At 41.2% G+C, this 21,771-nt stretch overlaps 1 protein-coding gene across 4 annotated transcripts in view; it reads right to left on the bottom strand.

The window, feature by feature from the left end:
• The window catches only part of gch1 (GTP cyclohydrolase 1), a 106,362-nt gene that overhangs the window by 6,643 nt on the left and 77,948 nt on the right, over positions 1 to 21,771 (bottom strand). For 2 of the 4 annotated variants that reach the window (XM_061815844.1, XM_061815845.1), the window contains exons 3-4: positions 14,658 to 14,713; positions 13,018 to 13,145 (exon numbers count right to left, since the gene is read on the bottom strand). In XM_061815844.1, coding sequence (XP_061671828.1) covers positions 13,018 to 13,145; positions 14,658 to 14,713 — 184 coding nt within the window. Of the gene's footprint in view, positions 1 to 9,443; positions 13,146 to 14,657; positions 14,714 to 21,771 lie in introns of those variants that run through there. The other 2 variants (XM_061815843.1, XM_061815842.1) reach the window with 2 other exon arrangements.

Genomic DNA, 21,771 nt, shown 5'->3' with positions numbered 1-21,771 from the left:
ACCTTCGTTTATGATCACTTTGTAAATGTTTAACGGTATCGGACAAAACTCTGGGTGTCGTGCTATAAGACATTTTCGTTTCATCTCAACGGAATTAACTTGCAACAATGCTGACCTGCAATATGGCGACAAAAACAAAAATCACATGATGTTATGACGTAGGTCCACGATTTCTATAGCTCGACACCATAGGATGTAGGTGTGTAGGATGACTGCTGGTGGTGGTGGGAGGAGATTAAAAAGACAAAGGTAGAGCAGAGAACCATGTGGTGGAAGCTGAGAAAGGAAGAATGTTTTGCGACCTTTCGGAAAGAAGTGAGACAGGCTCTCACTGGACAGGAGGCCTCCCAGAAGACTGGACTACTGCCGCCAAGGTATTCAGTGAGACAGGCAGGAAAGTTCTTGGTGTGTATTCAGGTAGGAAAGGGGGAAAGGCGATTTGGTGGTGGAACCCCAAAATACAAGAAGTCATACAAGGAAAGAGGTTGAATAAGAAGAAGTGAGATCTTGAGAGGACTGAGGAGAGGCGAAAGGAATACATTGAGATGTGACGTAGGGCAAAGGTTGAGGTGGCGAAGGTTCAACAAGAGCCATATGACGACATCTACATTACGTTGGACATGAATGAAGGAAAAAAGGATTTCTACAGGTTGGCCAGACAGAGGGCTAGAGATGGAAAGGGTGTGCAGGAGGTAAGGGTGATTAATGTGGAGGTGGGACTGCATCAGGGATGAGTTCTGAGCCCCTTCTTGTTTGCTGTGGTAAAGGATAGGATGACAGATGAGGTTAGACAGGAATCCTCTTGGACCATGATGTTCGCAGATGACATTGTGATCTGCGGTGAAGCAGGGATCAGGTGGAGGAACAATTTGAAAGATAAGAGGCATGCACTGGAAAGGAGAGCAATGAAGATTAGCCGCAGTAAAACAGAATATGTGTTCATGAATGAGAGGGGTGGAGGGATAATGGTGAGGTTACAGGGAGAAGAGATAGTGAGGGTGGACGACTTCTAATATTTAGGGTCAACAATCCAGAGCAATGGTGAGTATGGTAAGAAAGTGAAAAAACAGGTCCAAGCAAGTAGGAACAACTGGTGGAAGGTGTCTGGTATGTTATGTGGCAGAAAAGTATCTGCTAGGATGCAGGACAATGTTTACAATCCAGTGGTGATGCCAGCCATGATGTACGGATTAAAGAGGGTGGCACTGAAGACTTAACGGGAATCAGAGCTGGAGGTGGCAGAAATGAAGATGTTGATGTTCTTTTTAAGAGTGACGTCATCTTCCTCTACAATCTCACATTCGATTCACCCACTTTAAACGGCTGTGCTGCTTCATGGTTGGCCATTTCTTCGACAGGAGTGAAGACATTTTCTTTTAAAAGTAGCCCTTTTAGTCGACATTTTTTTGTCTAAGTTTAAGTTAAAACAATCCCACGGGCAGCTGTTTCTGATGTTTGGTGCAGTAGCAACAAATATGTTGGGCTCACAATCATAAAATGCCAAAGTCCCGCAATCAGGAATCTCAGGTTGGCTGCTCACATTACAGTAATTCATATAAATGTGTAACATAAGACACTGAATATAATATTGAAATGTCAATGTATAGTTTTTTTTAACCACCCTATCTACCAGTATATGACTAAAATGTGATTTTCTTTTTATTTTTAATCTATACCTAAATATAATGCTCCCTATTGACTTTGAAAATATTTGAAGGAAATTTTGCACGTTATACACGAGAAATTATGGTAACCCAAGTCCTAACCCTGTTTATACTGTATACATGTGAATATATGTGTTTCTTTCGGCTTGTCCCTTTCGGGGTCGCCACAGCGCGTCGTCTCAGATGAACGCATATATATGTTTGGCACAATTTTTACACCGGATGCCCTTCCTGACGCAAGCCTTCTCAGGGAGGGGAAGCCCCAGTGGGATACGAACCCACAACCGCTGGTTTACCAAACCAGTGCTCTAACCACTGAGTTACGGGGCCTCTATACATATGAATATATGTACAACGTGAAAAAGCTCAGACAGCATAGGGGAAAAAATTGCATAAAGTGCAGTAAATTATCCTCCATGTTCTGTTTGAGACTATGATTTTCAATAGATAAATTGGTTTGTTTTGCCAGTAAATATTGGAAAATAGTGTGAATTATAAATGATACTTTCACAAGGTGGTCATACACTTCAATTGTTTTTAAAAGGATGGAATTGGGCCTGCTGAGTAAAAACAAAAAAAAGTTCAAATAAAGCCTTTGTCTGTTTAAATTTCAACTATTTTGTCTGCCATTCGTTGTTGCGGACAAACTTGTTCACAGTAAAATATTTTGCAAATATTCTATATTGCAGAATTGTCAATCTTCATATTAAACTGTGCTGTAAAGTGTATATTTTTCAACTTTGACTTTATTCACAAAAACAACAATAACAAAAACAGTCGCATAATTTTCTATATCAGAGGTCGGCAACCCAAACTGTTGAAAGAGCCATATTGGACCAAAATTAATAAATCTGTCAGGGGCCCCAAAACAAGGAAAAGCCTTATTTAAGCCCTATGATGAAGGCAGCACATCAATGTCTACATTAGCCCACCATCCAAATGACATAATGAGCATTCATGATTAAATATTTATTTTTTCCTGAAGCACATCCTTTGTTACACTGATAGAATTATAGAAATAGTTCATTCATTTTCCAGGCCGCCTATCCTCACAAAGGCCGTGGGATTGGATAAGCCTATCCTAGCTATCAACGGGCAGGAGGCGGGATACACCCTGAACTGGTCTCCAGCCAACTGCAGGGAACATAGAGACAAACAGTCACACTCACAGTCAGATTCACTCCTAAGGACAATTTAGAGTCTCCAATTAATCAGTCACTCACATTTGACAAATGTACGGGTTTGGTCAGTGAGGGTCTGCTGGGAACGGCTGGCAGATTCCCCTGTCAGAAGGAATTTTAACTCCCACCTCCGAAAGAACTTTGCTCACGTCCCGGAGGAGGCGGGGGACATTGAATCCGAGTGGACGATGTTCCGCGCCTCCATTGCTTAGGCAGCCAACCAGAGATGTGTTTGGTGCCTGTTGTGGCAGCAACCCACGAACACATTGGTGGACACCAACAGTGAGGGATTCTGTCAAGCTGAAGAAGGAGTCCTATCGGGGATTTTTTGTCTGTGGCACTCCTGAGGCACCTGATAGGACCGGCTGGCCAAGCGGAATGCAGTTTTGGTGGTCACTGAGGCAAAAACCCGGGCGTGGGAGGAGTTTGGTGAGGCCATGGAGAACGACTTCAAAACGACTTTGAGAAAATTCTAACTAGTGTGATCCTATATCACCCATTAACGCTGAGAGTTCTACTTACGGTATCCACAATTTTACTCTAGACGAACATGACATTTTTGGCACCACCAATACATTTAACATGCATGGCGACACTCGTATCACAACCACATCTGTTGAAAGGTGCACAACCTTGAACCCAGCTTTTCTGAACCACATAATCCCAAGAATTGACAGAAAAATCGACAAAATGCAGGCAGGATTAAAAAAAGAAACTTTTTCAAGAAGGGACTATCCTCTTTGTAGGACACCAGATGGCACTACATTATGACGCTATGCAGTAGTTTCAACAACTGAAGTGTCAAAAGCTCAGAAATTACCATCCAATTACTCTGCACAGGCAGGCGATCTAAAGGCTCTCACTGAAGCATGCCTTCTTATGAAGGGAAAGAAAGTCACTCTTTATACAGACAGGCAATATCCATTCTCCACAGTACATGTTTGCACAATACTGGGAAAACAGGGCAATGGTGACATCTCCTGGTAAACCAGTGACATAAACAAAAACAATTACTTTTGCAATTGCTCTAAGCAGTCAACTTTGGAACAACAACGCAGGTAAATTCACAAACCACCTTTACCTATGACCATTGGGCAAACCTATAAGACCCAAAAAGTTCTACAAATGGGCTTCAAAATTGACACATGGGAAGTCACATGCGTCAACAGGAGGTGTGTGTAGTACTGTAAGTATTGAGTAGAGTAAGCAGTGATCAGAGTAGCCCAGGGGAGTGAGTGGAATTGAGCGATATACGTGTTCTATTGTGGTGTAGCAGTGGTTAAAGTGTTATTTTTCCTTGTCAGACATTTTACATGCTTCTTATATTTAGGGAGTTCGTGGTTAAATTTAGCTGTGTAAAATCTGCTACAATCATGAAGAGTGATTGTGGGTGATTTTTCTCAATCTCGTTTACCTGTTTGGTGTCATGAGTGGGGTTGGAGCACTCCCAGGAGGGGCGTGGCTTGGTCACCGCTCTGTGCGATGCCACCTTTGGCACTCATCAGAGCTGTTGCGCATTTGCCATGTTAATTAATCATGTATTTATGTTGGAGTTTACATCATGGGCATTTGCCAGTTCATTGAGTTTGGACTGTTACTGGGTGCGGACACTACTGCAATAAAACCCACTGGACATTAGCTGTTGTCTCGGATTTGTGCATTTGGGTCCACCCCCACACCGATGGCACGTGACACTCGGTGAGCGTTAGCAGTGGTGAGTACAGGCTAGCTTGGGGCAGAATGTAAACACCTACAACAATGAAAAAGGCAGATTTATGCAGTGAAAAAAATGGCTGACAGTTCAAGAACAACGACTCCAAATGCTAAAACCAATAGCTTATTTCGCCTATAAATTAAACAATAAGGCAACAGCAATACCACACTCCAAATGCAGGCTGAAGTGTGTGCTGAGCTGTGCAACATCCGTGCACCATTTCACATAGATATAGAAGCATATTCCACCTTCTTTAGATTTCCGTGCTGGCTCTGCGATGTGGTCCGCCCGACCTACCTTTTTGTGACACTTTTTATAAGAGTAATTGTACATAGTACACAGATGACACCATGGCACCACGGTCATCAGCCTCATCAAAGACGGCGATGAGTCTGCATATCGACAGGAAGTGGCGAGACTGAAGCTTTGGTGTGGTCAATACAACCTGGCATTGAACACTCTAAAGACTGTAGAGATGATTGTGGACTTCAGGAGGCATCGTTCTCCACAGCTCCCCTCACCCTGTCCAACTGTCTTGTGTCAACCGTCAAGACTTTCAAGTTCGTACGAATTACAGTCACGGAGGATCTGAAGTTAGACACGAACATCAACTTCATACTCAAAAAAAGCCCAGCAAATGATACTTCTTGCGGCTTCTAAGGAAGCATGACCTGTCACAAGAGCTGCTGAGACAGTTCTACACAGTGGTCATCCAATCAGTACTGTGTCGCTCCATCAAAATCTGGTTTGGGGCTGCCACCTAAAAGGACAAATTCCAACTGCAATGGACAATCAAAACAGCTGAACAGATTATCGGCACGACTATGCCCACTATTGAGGATTTACACGCAAAGCGAACGAGGTCCAGAGTGGGCAGGATCCTTTCAGACCCTCCATATCCTAGCCATCAGCTCTTCCAGCTCCTTCTGTCGAGAAAGCGCTACAGATCAATGCAAGTCAAAACTTGCAGGCATTCGAACAGTTTTTTTCCTTCTGGCTATTAAATCATTAAATTCTTGATCAGCAAAACGACTATTTTCTGCCTTGTGCCATTGTTGGGACACACATTCACATCCTGCTGGTCAGATCAGTATTAGTAATATATTTTGTATACTCACACAATTCGTCACTTTAAACTATTCCCTTTGCACAATTGTCATTGCACTGGTCTATAAGGGGAACTGTGAACGGGTAAAGGCACTCTGTACAAGCTTAACACAATGTGGGACGTCGACACACTCTTGTCTCTTACCTATTTAAAATTAAAAATAATTCACATATTGCACATCTGTGACTCTTATAAGCATAGTTCCTAAAAACAGAAATCTCTCTAATTCTTTGTTCTTGTTCCTTTAATGTTCTTTGTTCTGAACGTTGTACCAGGGCAGCACTGACTGCCGGAGAAATATTCCTTGTGTTTTTACACACTTGGCCAATAAAGCTGATTCTGATTCTAACTTATGGCTGTCTTCTTTTAGATCAGGAGTGCTTAATGCATCGATCGTGATCGATTGCTTTGGTCGATCGCGATGGCGTGCCACGAGAAAAAAAAAAGACAGCAGTATTTTTCTGACCTTTTACTCACTGCACATGTGCAAATAACTACAGTACAGGAAAACACGCTAGTCAGTGAGTCCCCCCTAGTTTAAGCCCTCGCTTAAGAAATATTATCAAACATGAGTATGGATGCTGGAGTAAAGAAGACAAAAACGTATCATTTTCATACTGTGAAAGAATTCATTACTATTTCAGTTATCATGTAAAAGCATATCATTATTATTATTATAGTTATTGTTTGAATTGTTTTACCAGGCATTTGTTTGTCAGTCTTGCTCTGAATTGTTCTCCTTCTGAGCGGCTTGCGTGACCTAGAGTGTTACCAGCGACGCCTGGGAGGCGATGCCCCACTGTTGGCCTCAAGCAGATTACTCCCAAACACTGGGAAGAAGTGTCTCCATTTTGACCTCAGCGCGTCTCCCTTCTCACCTTGAGTAGATACTCTTCAACACTGGGAGGCAAGGTTCTCCTTCTAGTTTCAAGCGGATACTCCCAAAATGCCAGAAGCATATCTTTAAACAATGCCCTGCTTTTCTCTTGTGGGTTTATCAGGACACTGTCGCAGCCATGACGAAACATGTACCTTAGTGTTTATGTACCCATCTGTTTCACCATTTTCACTGTGTGAAGTTGTAACCATGTAACCTGAGAAAGCAATAAAATGACGCACAACAGTGTAGCTGACTCAGAACGTGGTTTGGAGTTGCAGGTGGTCAGCCAAACGCGTTATTCCTCATTTGCCAATTAAAGACCTGCCCTTGTCCCTAAATAACTGCATAATTAATCCAGCGGTTGGGTGTCAAACCTGACATTTACTTTGGTTCTTCAAGCTGGATTCCAACATACCTGAAGATCCCAGCTTCAGACTCGACCTCCAGGAAAGACCGTGGCCACGGCAACACAGACCCGTTAAGGGACTGGTCAGCACAGAATATCTAATCGAACGACTGGTATGTTTCCTATTTTTCCCGGAGAAAATAACAGAATATCTAGTCGAACAAATAATATATTTCCAATTTTTCACGGAGAAAATAATACAGAATATCTAGTCGAAAGAATAGTATATTTCCTATTTTTCACTGGGAAAATAGCACAGAATATCTATTGTCAGGCGACTAGTATAGTTCCTATTTTTCACGAGGAAAATAGCACAGAATAACTATCATCGAACAACTAGTATATTTCCTATTTTCAAAAGAATAAGGTAGGAAGATCGCTACTTCCGAAGAGAAAAGTTTCAGGACACAGAAATTGATCAGTCCGAGTGTGAATGTGTACAGAGTGAATGTCCAACGTTTGGGAAATCTAAGACTGACTAAGGGCTGTGAGTAAAAACACCCAGGAATACCCGCTCCAAATTGGGAGTCGAAGCTTGGTATTCGACCCAAAGTCCGGCACTTTGAATTTTTCAAAAAACCGAGGAACCATATCTAGACGCCTATAAAAAAAAAAAGACCGTCAGAAATGGCGGCAAAGTCGACCAAGAAATCCAATTGTCCACGTTCTGAGGCTGAAGTAAAGGAAAAATGCCGATTAGCTGAAATTGATTACATGGGAACAACACGATTCACCAGAAAATGGCAGAAAGAAAAAATACAGATTTTCTGGAAATGTAGATAACTGTGAACAATTGGACAAACTTCTCAGTAAGTTGTCTCTTAGAGACAGACAGAAGAGAAATTATAAACCTGTCGAGTCAGACAAAGAAATATTAAAGGTCAAATGTCATGAAATGGATGATTTTTAGTATGTTATTAATGAAAAAAACGTCATCCAATATGGGTCCATGCGTTTTTTTCACCACAAAACATGATTTTGACATATACAGCTTTTTGTAACTCCAGCCATGAAGGGATTTGTTTTTGAGAAGAAGCAGGAAGTGACGTAAAGGACAGCGGCACCCCCAAGTGGACTCGTTTGTTTCCATTAGTTTTACCTCCGGGAAGGTAGCTTGTTGTTCCTTCGTGTTTGCCAAAATGCCAGGTCATTGCATTGCTGGACATTGCTTGAAGACTCTGGAGAATGGAATTACCCTTCATACGTTTGAAAGAGACCCGGTTCGTTGTAAAAAATGGATTGCACGGGTACGAGAGCTTCGTGGGTTCCAAATCACAGGTAGGTGTGTATTCAGCTAATAAAAAAAATAATAGTTTGGGGCGGACCACGTAATCGGTCTCTCATAACGTAACAAAAGATTCGCGTATGAAATATGTCGATGTGCGCGTCGGACGGCGTCGGGCTGCTTCACGGACGGCGGCGAATCTGAAGAACCCAGCCAACAATGTTTCACTCAGCCTCGTGCACGCAGTAATACGCCCCGGCTCGATAGTGTTCATCGCGTACTGCGGTGGCGGTGAACAACCCTCTAAAAGCAGGACGCCTCGGGTCCATTATATGCCACCGAAAATCAGCCACACCAGTTGAGGCGCCGCATTCGGTGGTCACAGCTTCTGCAAAGGCTGCACGTCGGGCTTTGCGGACGGGGGCGGCTCTGAAGAACCCAGCCGAGAATGCGTCACTTAGCCGTGTGCACGCAATAAAGCGCCCCGGCTGACTGTGTTGTTCATCGTACTACGGCGTCTATGAACACCCCCCTAAAGTAGTACGGTTTAGCACCGTTATAAGTCACATCGGCCGGCTGCGATGAGCCGCGATGGCTCATCTCCGCTGCGGAAGTGGATCGGACGGGGACGCGGTTTGGCCGTGATCGCATATCATCTGAATATGGCTCGAAATATTCCCCTGAGGGCTCGAAACAATAGTGTAATATTGCCCCGGTAACTTCACTCGGTTGTGTAGTGTTATCCTTTTTGAAAAGAGCTTCTGTGTCAGAAGGGGCGCGTTTGTCTCCCATAGTTAGGGTGCACCTCGTGTTTTCGTGGCGAATGTCCGGGTGAAGTCACGGACAGAGGTTGCAGCCAATATGGCGACCACTTGGATATCATAGAATGACACTTCTACATCTTTGTGCATGGATGACGTGCTCTCCGCTGACATTTATTTTTTCGTACAGACATTGAAGTGAATAATGTTATATGTATTTTTCATTAGAATATCTATTTTCGAATGTTTATAGGGATGACACTTGGGCTTTAAGAAAGTGGATAGGGAGAACAAACAGGTAGAAACATCTGTTGTTCCATAGAAAGGAAAATGATGAGACAGGACCAGTGTAAAGGAAAATAGACTCAAAAAGAAGAGCGGTAGTATAGTAAAAAAAGAGAAAAAAAAAACATTGACTCACTACTACCTTCACATTAGGAGACCACATCACACAGAATGACTCAATCAGACAGGACTGACTAGAAATGGCGCTGACTGGAATATTTTAATGTATAGGACTTGAACAAAAATGATGTCAAAAAGGTGTGGAAGTTATCACTTCACACAAATCCAACATAAATCAAATTTGAAAATTGTGAGAGCAACCCAGCATTTTAGACAGACCAAATTAAACAAAAAGAGTAAAACAAAAGGAGCCTTTTGAGGAATACAGAGTGAAAATGACAACTGTATTAAAGATTAATAGCGGGTGGCAGGAAGATAAAAATGCAAATGGGCCTCTTGAACAGCAGTTGAAGAATAACCTAACCCTAACCTGGTTCAAAAGAGGAAATTCGCAGCTAAGGCACATTGGACTAAAACAAGTTAAATAATATATGAGATAGACTTAAAAGTGACATTGTTGAAATAAACTGATGGAGCAGAAAAAAGCCCTTTGCCAAATATAACAAGTTTTAGTGTCAATCACGGGAGGGGCCTTGCCAGACAACAGCAAACCTCAGCTTCGTGCAACAACATGGACACACTGCAATAAAAAGATGAGCGTCAAGCATTAAATTGCTCAGCCAGCAGCATGTGTAGTATTAAAAGAAGTGTGTAAAATAATGAGGAAAGGATGTTACTATTTACACAAATGGTTTATGTGCATTTGCCACAGTACCCACCGTTGCGTAATTTTGAAAGAATAGAAGTATGATGACAACAGGCAAATCAGTTCCATATGTGGAACTCATCAGAAAAATAGAAGCAGTGCAACGGCCACAGACCTTAGCTGAATGCAAATGTCCTTGACAGACACACACACACACACACACACACACACACACACACACACACACACACACACAAAACAGCCTTAGTCTAAAGAGTAAATGATTTTCCGGATAGAACGGCCAAGGAAGAAATCTTCAAAAACATTTCTGGGACAAAAAGAGACAATGTCACAACAACATTTAGATAACCAAACACCTATTAATATGCAACAATAAAGCCTAATGCAAGAACAGGAAAATTGGCACAAACAAGGAGCAATAAATAAATAAAAAAGGTGGAGTTTATGTTAGCACAGAACTAAAAACCCAGTTTACAAAAAAAACATTATGTAAATTTTTACATGTCTCAAACAGGAGGGAAATGAAGACTAGATGCATGATACAATTTATCAAAAAAATGTGTAAAGCATGTTTGATCTGTGCTAAACATAACCCACAAGGCTCAGACCAAAAAGGGGGAGGTTTCCGGAACCTAATTATCCCGTTCAAAAATATATATAGATTTTATTGAATTAGATCGAAGTGAAGGAAAAAAATGTTGTATGGCCATTACAGAAACATTCTCTAAATGGATAGTTATTTCCAACAAAACACTTTGGCGCTCTAACAGTAGCAAATATATTATGTAAGGACATAGTACGACGCTATAACATTCCAAAAGCAATTAACAGTGCCAATGGCACGCGTTTTGGTAAATCAAAGAAAAAAAGAGAATTTGTCAAAATCGGGACAAATTTTCATGATTTAAAACATTGCACTTATAGGCAAACAGATTAAAAAGTCTATGGAGGAAACATACTATGGACAAAGTTTAGATTTTGTTAAATTTTACATCAACATTATGACTATTTCAGGCCTAAAAAACTGCATGAAACATTGTTTATAAGGCCAATATGAAACTAAGGATGATTTGAATTTAGCTGACTATATGAGGAAAAAATAAAAATAACGTTAAATAAAGTAAAATAAAGTTAAAATAACAGGGACACACACAAGCACCAAGTGATAAGGATCTTTCAGGCTCTCAACAGGAGGCCAAAGTAGTGGAGTTGGGAGGCTGGGTACTTGTGAGAGGCATGAGGAAGGAGTTACCGACAATGCCAACAGCTTAAAAAATAAATAAATAAAATAGAAAACAAAATTTAGGTTAATTTGACACATTGTAAAAAGGCCATTTCAGTCTAGGATGCATTTGGTAAGGTGAGCGAAAAGCTGACTCGAGGCTGGGTGTATGTAGACTTATAGCGTCTAAAAATATCAAAAAGTCAAAGAAGACATTAAAAGACACCTCACTTATTAGGGACACCTCGATAAAATGCCTACCCTAAAAGTCGTTAAGTCTCAAATTAGGAGGCTGTGGCGTGGTCACAATCGTGACAACATTCTTCCTCCTTATGACACATCTGTGGAGTGTAGGAATGTTGTCCTACTATGAAAAACCTTTGACACTCCAAATGATTTTGAGCACTACCAAAGTACCTTTGAAACCACCTTTTTATGAAGAAGCAAATACACCTCACCTTACTTCTTTACGAAGGCAAGAAGAGTCTCAAGGACACAGAGATAACTACAAGTACCCCTTCTTCTAAATCTAAATTAACCGAAGTAAAAGTGATCCAAAAACTAGAGGCTGGTGACTGGTTTTAAATTGCGACAGGAAAAAATAATTATTGGTTTCTATTAATTATTGTTGAGGTTCTTACTGATGAATTCAGAAAAGTGTTGCTGTCTAGCTCTAACTAACTCTTGGTTAAAATGACAAAGAAACTGTATGTAGAGGTCATAGTCAATTTGGAGTTTAGTTTTTCTCCACTTGCGTTCTGCTTTCCTACAATCCGATTTAGATCTCTTGACCATCATTGTGCTCTTCCACAGTGTTCTAGGTCGCCTCAGGATGGTCTGTCCAAAGGTCCATCAACAGTCTCAGCATTCACAGTCTGTGGCACAGCCAGTCTCCATAAACTTAGTGGTAGTACTCTAATTTATGTACCATTTCCTATAGAAGCTGTCTGAACTTTTTGAACAATCTGTAATGAAAAAAATACCCAAGAATGGTCAGAAACAGCCATATCCTTAATGTCAATTGATGGAATTTCAACATCTTGAGAGATGACCAGGTCTAAGATGCAACCTTAAGTGTGAGTTGGACCCTTAATATGTTGAGAGAGGTCAAACGTGTCTATTGTTGCAGAAAGTTCTTTGGATGTTTTTTCTATGGTATTGTCAACGTGAATGTTAAAGTCCCCTGTTACGACAAAGTAGTTGTACTCAGTACAAATAACTGACAGCAGTTCTGAAAAATCCTCCAGAAATTTTCCATTGTATCTTGGAGGTCTATAAATGATTAAATTTATTACCTTTGGGTCACCCTTAACTAAAAAACACAGATATTCAAAAGAGCTAAATTCACCCAGTATAATTTGTTTAAATTGAAATAATGATTTGAAAATAACAACAATACCACCACCTTTTTTCCCTGTACGACACTTGTTCATAAAATTTAAATCTGCTGGTGTTGCCTCATTTAAAATGGTATTACAGCTACTTTCTGTTAACCACATTTCATTTAATAACAAAAAATACAGATCATACGTTGTAATGATGTCATTGATTAACATTGATTTGTTACCCAATGACCTGATATTAAAAAGAGATAGTCTCGCAGAGATGATTGGAGAGAATGGTTCGATAGACTCACATTTTATAACTAAGTTGGAAGTTCTGTTTTTTTGGTGCCATATCTTTTTGACCAACTTTCTGTCCCTTATAATTACAGGGATGAAAAATGCTTGTACTCCATACGGGTTAATTTTGGAAAAGACCCGGTAAATATCAGTCAGATTTACAGATAGTCTTCATGGGTGGAGGAGGGGCCTTTCGCTTCTTATTTGACGGTGGTTTCAGGCGAGGGTGGGTGGGAGGAGGACCTTGGCGTGGTATCGGCTGGACTCCATTGTTGACAATATTCTTCATCCTATCAATCAGACCCAACATTGCATTCAGGCTGGAAGAGGGGGAGCCAACATCTACTACAGATTGTATGGTTTTTGCAGTCTTAGAGGGGAGATTCTGAGATGTGGATGGCACCAATGGGGCACGAAGAGGTAGACTTAAGATGCCAGATTTTCGATTCTAGAATTGACACCCTCTGCAATAGTCCATGATAGTCCTCAGTGGAGAAGGGAAGCATCCTGACGCCTGGTCTTCTTGCTAACACCAGACTTGTGCTAATTAGCAGGCCACGCTCACTTAATGATGAAACAACTGATTACCCACAAAAAAGAAAAATACAGTCCATAGATTTAAATGTATCCGCAGTCGCTGCTTCCAAAAAAATATATTTTAGAAGAAAACGAGCTTATCAGCAAGAAAAAAAAATTGTCACGAGGCAAAGCAAGCAGAGCAAGAGCAAAGAAAAAAACGTCTGCAGTGTTTGAGAAGAGAGAGAGACAAGCAACGTGAACTAGTAGTAGATAGTTACAAAAAACTTTTATGGTTCACTAAGCTGTGTTGTGCAATATTGGCTCATGTGGTTATGCAAGGCACACAAACACACATTTACACATAAAGAATCCTCAATAAACTTTAAAATAAATATGTTTTGCATTTTTGTAGTGGGTAAATCGTTGAGGCTTGGTCATTCTATTTCATTATTGGTAGTTCTAAAAAAAAAAAAAAAAAATGGCAGTGCCTGTGTGAGTTTTCGCCGGTCACTTTAGTTTCCTCCCACAGCCCAAGAACATGCAAAGTTAATTGGACACTCTAAATTACCCCTAAGTGTGATTGTGAGTGCAGCTGTTGTCTCTCTCTATGTGCCCTGCAGGTTACTGGTATCTGGTTCAGGAGTGCCTCGTCTCCTGCCTGGTGGTGGCGGGGATGGGCTCCAGCACTCCAGTGACCCTTATGAGCATAAGCAGCTAAGCTTAAAAAGATGTCAGCCACCATTTTTTGATGAAAATAGTAGAATATGGCGTAACGATCATCCATGGAAATTGGAGTCTAACCCTGCAAATTTGAGTTCCCTAGACGTGCACCTTAGTGAAAAAGCCTGTAATATGTCACAAAAACGTATGTCTGGATATCATCAACATTATCCAAAAACTATTGTGTTATTATGTTAGAATCTACACAGGTGACTGAGTTTGTTAGCCTGTATGTTTGTGTGTGTGTATATGCGCTTGTTTCCTGAACAGTGTTTATTTGATCACTGTGAATGTTCGTATTCTAGGACGATTTTTAAACTGCATATGGATGGGTTACAAGTGCAAAACCTGATCTCACTGACCCCAATACCTTGAGGATTAGCAGACTAAAACCACTTACTAATTCTCTTGCACTACCAAACGGTCTCTCGCTTTCTGTCGCACTCTCACTCACTCACTCTCTCTCACACACAGACACACACACATGCACACACACACACGTATGCACACACACACACACACATGCACACACACACACACAGATTGTGACAGTTCATTCTCACCTGGCCAGCTTGCTGAGACCCAGAACTCGCTTGTTGGGAAGGTAACCAATGTGAACCTAGAGAACGTAAACAAATCAATTTAAAATGAGATAGTTACAGTAACGAGAATGTTTAGTCACTACTAAAGTACATTGAGTCAGATCAGAGGAAGGGATTAAGTAAATTTGTTTAAAAAAAAAAAAATGCATCACCCTGGAGCTTTGATGTGGTTCCAATAGAGTCAGTATTTGTAAATGTAATACCAGCTGCCACAGCATGGAAAAAAAAAGTATTTTAATGGAAAACCCATGAAATGAGCATCAAACTGTGATGACATATGCTACCAATATACAGTGAAGAAAATAAGTATTTGAACACCCTACCATATTGCAAGTTCTCCCACTTAGAAATCATGGGGTGGGGGGGGGTCTGAAATTTTCATCGTAGGTGCATGTCGACTGTGAGAGAGTCTAAAAAGAAAATCCAGAAGTGACAATGTATGATTTTGTAACAATTTATTTGTGTGATACAGCTGCAAATAAGTATTTGAACACCTGTCTATCAGCTAGAATTCTGACCATCAAAGACCTGTTAGTCCGCCTGAAAAAGTCCACCTCTCTATTATTCTGAATCATATAAACCTGTATGAGGTCGTTAACTGCATAAAGACATATGTGTCCCCCCTCACCCGATACAATCAGTAAAACTCAAACTTGTAACATGGCCAAGACCAAAAAGCTGTCCAAAGACACCAGAGACAAAATTCTACAACTCCATAGGGCTGGAAAGGGCTCCGGAGAAATTGCCAAGCGGCTTGGTGAAAAAAGGTCCACTGTTGGAGCAATCCTTAGAAAATGGAAGAAGCTAAACATGACGGTCAATCTCAATCAGTGTGGAGTCCCATGGAAGATATCACCTCGTGGGGTCTCAATGGTCCTCAGAAAGGTGAGGAATCAGCCCAGGACTACACGACAGGACTTGGTCAATGACCTGAAAAGAGCTGGGACCACCATTTCCAAGATGACTGTTGGTAATGCACTAAGACGTCATGGTTTGAAACCATGCATGGCACGGAAGGTTCCCCTGCTTAAACCAGCACATGTCAAGGCCCATCTTAAGTTTGCCAATGACCATTTGGATGATACAGAGGAAAGTTTTGTGGTCAGATGTAACCAAAAATTTAACTTTTTGGTCATAAATCCCACCAACCGTATTTGGAGGAAGACGAATGATGAGTTCCATCCCAAGAACACCATTCCTGCTGTGAAGTAAGGGGGTGGTAGCATTATGCTTTGGGGGATGTTTTTCTGCATATGGGACTGGACGACTGCACTGTATTAAGGAGAGGATGACCGCAGCCATGTATTGTGAGATTTTGCTGAACAACCTCTTTCCCTCAGTCAGAACATTGAAGATGGCTCGTGGATGGGTCTTTCAACATGACAATGACAAAAAGCACACAGCCAGGAAAACCAAGGAGTGACTCCGTAAGAAGCATATCAAGGTTCTAGCGTGCCCTAGCCAGTCTTCAGACCTAAACCCAAAAGAAAATCTTTGGAGGGAGCTAAAACTCCGTGTTTCTCAGCGATAGCCCACAAACCTGCAGGATCTAGACAATATGTGTGTGAAGGAGTGGGTTAAAATCCCTCCTTCAGTGTGTGCAAACCTGGTGAACAACTACAGGAAACGTTTGACCTCTGTAATTACAAACGAAGGATACTGTACCAAATAACATTGGTTTTCTCAGGTGTTCAAATAATTATTTACAGTGGTATCACAAAAATAAATCGTTAAAAAAACACACATCAAACATTGTTATTTCTGTGTTTTTCTTTTTAAATTATCTCTCTCACAGTGGACATGCACCTATGGTGAAAATTTCAGACCCCTCTATGATTTCTAAGTGGAAGAACTTGCAATATAGCAGGGTGTTTAAAAACCTTTTTTCTTCACTGTAAGATGATGTATGCATTTTTTTTTCTAAATAAAATGTAGTGTTCCTCATTTATCTGGGATTCCTGCCTCCAAATAGGCCTAATTTGGGCAAAATCCAGTGTAAGAATTCACCTTCCACTCCTGGAGCCATCAATTTATCGTTGTGTAGGGATTTGTGTATCCCAGAAATCCTACGCCCCTGTTAGGATCACCTATGACAAACAGGTCCTTGGTGCAGAACCAGACAAAGCAAGATGGCGCCTATCCATGTGGTCACCTCGGTAAGGTGCTCCCTTGTACTGTCTATGTTTTTGTGTTTTTCCATTCGTTGCCAACTATCAGGGAGTCTACCCGGGACTGTACTTCAACAACTTTCACAAATCCGCTCTTTTTTTTCCCCGTTATTCACTGGGGCAGCAACTGGGGTCTTTGTAACATGGGAGGAAGCAGAAGCAGGGCCTTGGGTGCAGCTGCCTGTTCAGGCTAAAAAACAATCCGCACAGACCACATCTTCCAAGCGTGTACCTCACCAAATATTTTTGGGAAAAAATACAATCCATCTGGTTTAATGTCAGCACAAATCATCAAAATGATAAAGTGATACTTCATCTGTTAACTGGTTTGCAGCAAATAATCAATTGCTCACTTCAGTCAGGTGAGTTTACAAAAGCTTTTAAAGTAGCTGCCACTAAGCCTCTACTAAAAACTAGAAAGTTTGACGCTTCCATGTTAGCAAGCAATGGACTTATATCACATCTCTGTTTCATATCCAATAATGTTGAGTTATTTTCAGTTGTTGCATGACAGGAGAAGCTAGGACCCTGAGGAGTATGCTGTGACAACGGCAGTCGCGTGATCTTCTGAAGACAAAATATGATGGCTCTTTTCACAAAGACTGAAAAAGTGTTATTACAAGAAAGAAGCTTTCTTATTCCAAGCTTACTGCAATGGCGGATGGTCGTTTCATTATTTTTTCCTCTCCTTCACCAGCTTCACTAGCAATGGTAACTTCTAGAGTGCCACACGTCATCTCTGCAGTTAAAGAGGAACACGAACGAGTGAACCGACAATGGAGAACCCCAGCACTTTAACCAAGCGCCCAATGAAGAGGAAATAAACACGTTCCTCCACTTCAAATGAAGACTTACTGGATTCGACAAAGATACAGATATGTTCTCCCAATCGATAAGAAATTGCAGATCTCATTTGATTTGCTTTGCTAAGAACTTATTGAAATCCGGAAGAATTTCGAATTTACACAATCACAAGTGAGGGATTTAAAATTAGACAATGCAGCACTCCAGTCAAACATATTAGGGTCTGCGCAGTTACAAACTCTCACATTGGAATCTAAACTTTTAAAGGAAACTATGCTGAATCAAGAACAATATGTGACATCCTCATCTTCTCAATCATTCTAGAAACTACTTCAGAAGATCCTGAAATTCAGGTTAAAATGTTTATGATGTCTGCACTTAAGGTACAGCAAGGTACAGTCAACAAGATAACTGTTGGATTAATAGTACATAGTCATATCATATTTGCTCTCTTGTATTGCTTTTAATGTTCTTTTGCTATGCTTAATGTGCTTGAACAATACGATGCAACAAAGAAAGGCACATTACATTGCACGCTAACTAGCGCTCAACGGTAGAAGATACAGAGATGATGTCACAATGGCAAGACGCAGCCTGTTTAACCTGTTGCCCTCTGGCAGGCGGTGCAGGTTCCACAGAACACGCACAACCAGATTCAAGGACGGCTTTTTCCCCGGAGCCCTCATCTCCTTGAACTCAAACCATTGAAATAACAGTACTGCAATGGAATATTATGCAATGGCACTTTTGTGCACTTATGTATTTATTTATTCTAGCAGTAACTGTGCCTTGATGTTTTATCTATTTTTTTTACCCAAGATGTTCTTCGATTTTTATTCTATTTTATTGCACCTTGCACATTGTGGAGAAGCACTCATCATTTCATTGTATGGACAGCAAATAATGACATTCAAGGGTTTTGATTTGATTGATTTTGAAATATATTGCAAGAATGAGACAAGATGTTGACGGAACAGGAGAAAGATCTCCTGAAAGATGTTGTGGAAGAGTTATGGTCAAAAGCGGCATCTGATCTAGTACTTATAAAAGGGGCCTGACCAGTCCAAATAAGACCAAAAATCAGAATATTGACCATTCCATCAAAAGATACCCCTTATGACCAGATCCATTTGAGGGAATAAAGCCTATAATAGAGGACATGGAAAAGAAAGGAGTAATTATACCATGCGATGAGTCATCTTGCAATACTCAAATCTTCTCAGGAAAGAAAACACCACGCTCAGTGGGATGGCACTGCCAAATGCAGGACTCCAAGGCAGGGATATGATTTTCGAGGGTAGTTTAATTATGGCAGCAGTCATGCACATGTAGCAATTCAAGAAGGCAGAAGCACAAAAAACATGTTGCAAAAAGGCAAAGTCGACAAATCCAGATGTGAGGTCAGATAATTACAAGCCCCAACTTGAAACACGAACAAGACTTGACTAGGTGGCACAGGAACACTGTAACGAGGGAGACACTCTAACAAGAAGCTTGCGTACTCACACACAATGCTGCAGTGTCAACCACAACAAACTGGCAACTGACAATGACAAACACGATGCTTATAGGCCTGGCCAAATTAGTATCAATAAGGCGCAGGTGAGGAGCTGCTGCCAGAGGCAGCTGTTCACAGGGCAGTGGCCTGGGCACGCCCTGACACCGAGGGGGGAAAACTATATGAGACATTGTTTGGGCAACCATATAGACTGCGTCAATTTAAAAACAAATAGCCAATAGATGAAGAAAGTAATCTGGCCGATTACACAAGGAAAATGTTTGAAAAACAACAACAAATGCAAAGACCTTCTGGTGAAGAACATTCTGTTTCTCAGCAGGACACCACTTGGGTGGAACCAGGAGACTGGATCCTGGTGAGAAGCATAAAGAAGCAGCACAAGTATTCGCCTAAGTGGGAAGGTCCATTTCAGGTTTTGTGTAAAAATAGCAGAAAGGTTAACTTGGAGTCACGTGACACATTGTAAAAACGTAATTTCATCCTAGGAAAGTGAGCGAAGACTGGCTACAAGATGGTCCAGATTTATAGTATCTGAAAATAGCAGACGGCCAGTGAAGAAATTTAAAGACATCAAACCTTTAGGGACATCAAGATGAAATGCCTACCCTAATGTGGTTAGGACCCAAAATGGGATACTGTGGATTGGTCACAAGCATAGTAACATTCTTTCTTCTTATTATATATCCGTGGGGTGTCAGAATGTTGTCCTACAATGAAAGACCCAAAAATCAAAGTAATCCTCGGTTGGGTTCTCATGTGTGCGATTATTAATCATATCTTAATTTTTGCATAACAGTGTGTGTACCATCAAGTCCGACTAATGGGGTAACAAGAAGCAGTGCTTACAGTCAAATTAAGAGTAGATGAATGAATATGAATAATCTGATGCACAGTGATGCACATGGGATGGGAGACTCTGGTGGCTGATAAAAATGATGAATTTACACCATCTTGGGGTACATCTGAATCCGCTAGACACCAGCAACACCCTTTACAATTGTACAAAACAAGTGAACACCTCCAAATTATTTTGAACACCACCAAAGACCCTTTAAAACCCCTTTTTATGAAGGAGCAAATCCATGTTCACTCGTCATTTCATTGTATGCACAGTCGTACAATGACATTAAAGGCTTTTGATTTGATTGATTTTGATTTGATTTGATGTTAGGGCTTTTTCCTCTGGGCATACATCTATGGTAATCCAGACTTCACTTTGAGTCTTTTGGAAGGCACAGAGGTAACTACTAGCACCCTTTCTCCGAGAACAAAACTAAAAAAAGTAAGGGTGATCCAAAAGCTAAAGGTTGATGAGTGATTTCAAGTAACAACAGGCATTTAAGGACAGAATAATAATTGGCTTCATATGGTGGAATAAGCAGCAAAAGCTTCATCAAAAAATGCATGGTTTCCACGGGTTACAAACCACTGTTACACATTATAGCGGCACAGATACTGCAATCCCTCGTTTTTCGCAGACCAGAACCACCCGCAAAAAGGGAAAAACTGCAATGTAACGGGGATGTATTTTTATGTCGGTATCAGAACATTTAAAATATGTAAACAGTATTTGTACTTTGTATGGGGACAAAATGAGGTATTTAGTTAAATCTTTAATCATAGAACCATATAAATATAATATATACAGTATTCCCCCGCAGGGTGTCCGGGCTTTGCCTTAGAGATATGGTGAGAAGCTTGGCCATCCGGGAGGGGGCTCAGTGTCGAGCGGCGACTCGTCCGCATTGAGAGGAGCCAGATGAGGTGGCTGGGGCATCTGATTTGGATGACCCAGGACACGCTGGAGAGACTATGCCTCTTGGGTGGCTTGGGAACGCCTCGGGATCCCTCCGGAAGAACTGGAAGAAGTGGTTGGGGAAAGGGAAGTCTGGATATCCCGGCCGATGCTACTTCCGCCATGACCCGACCCGGAAAAGCGGTAGATAATGGATGGATGGATGGATGGATGGATGGATAGATATTGTCAAGTAAGTCGCCATGCCACGAATAGCAATGGAGCGAATTGATAGCAATTGGCTTGTATGGCTTGGGTTCATGTGTTGAGCTGAGCCCTAGAACCAACTCTCAAATTGAACACCAGATGTCGCCAAACAAAATTATACTTGATTGGGTCACCAGCACGGCAAAGATCTCTCTGATAAACTTAGCCTTCCCACTTAGCATCTCACCGCATTGCATACATATACCAAAGTCAGTAACCTTATATAAACCTGATTATTTTTCATATCTTTGTATTCCATACATATATCAAGGTCAGCAACCTTAAGAACCCAATTATTGTCATATCTTTGTATTCACATCTTGTTTTTGACATAAAGACATCAACAGGATGCAGCTGCTCACACCCTGCGGTTTCCTACGGTTTTTCAACGGCAAAGCACACCGGCCTGCAAGTGACAAACAGGATGTTTGCTGCATCACTGGGTTGCTGAACAAGAAGTCTGTCACCCTTGAGTTACCACACAGGATGTTTGCAAGCGACTGATTTTAACTGTTTTTCCATTGAGCCTTTAGCAGAGAATATGATGCTTTGAAAGTGCTTTGTGAAAAGAATATAACCTGT

This window comes from Syngnathoides biaculeatus, chromosome 3 (genome assembly GCF_019802595.1).
Source record: "Syngnathoides biaculeatus isolate LvHL_M chromosome 3, ASM1980259v1, whole genome shotgun sequence".
NCBI classification, from domain to species: Eukaryota; Metazoa; Chordata; class Actinopteri; order Syngnathiformes; family Syngnathidae; genus Syngnathoides; species Syngnathoides biaculeatus.
The sequence above is the reverse complement of the archived record's forward strand: the minus strand, read 5'-3'. Positions and strand labels throughout refer to the sequence as shown.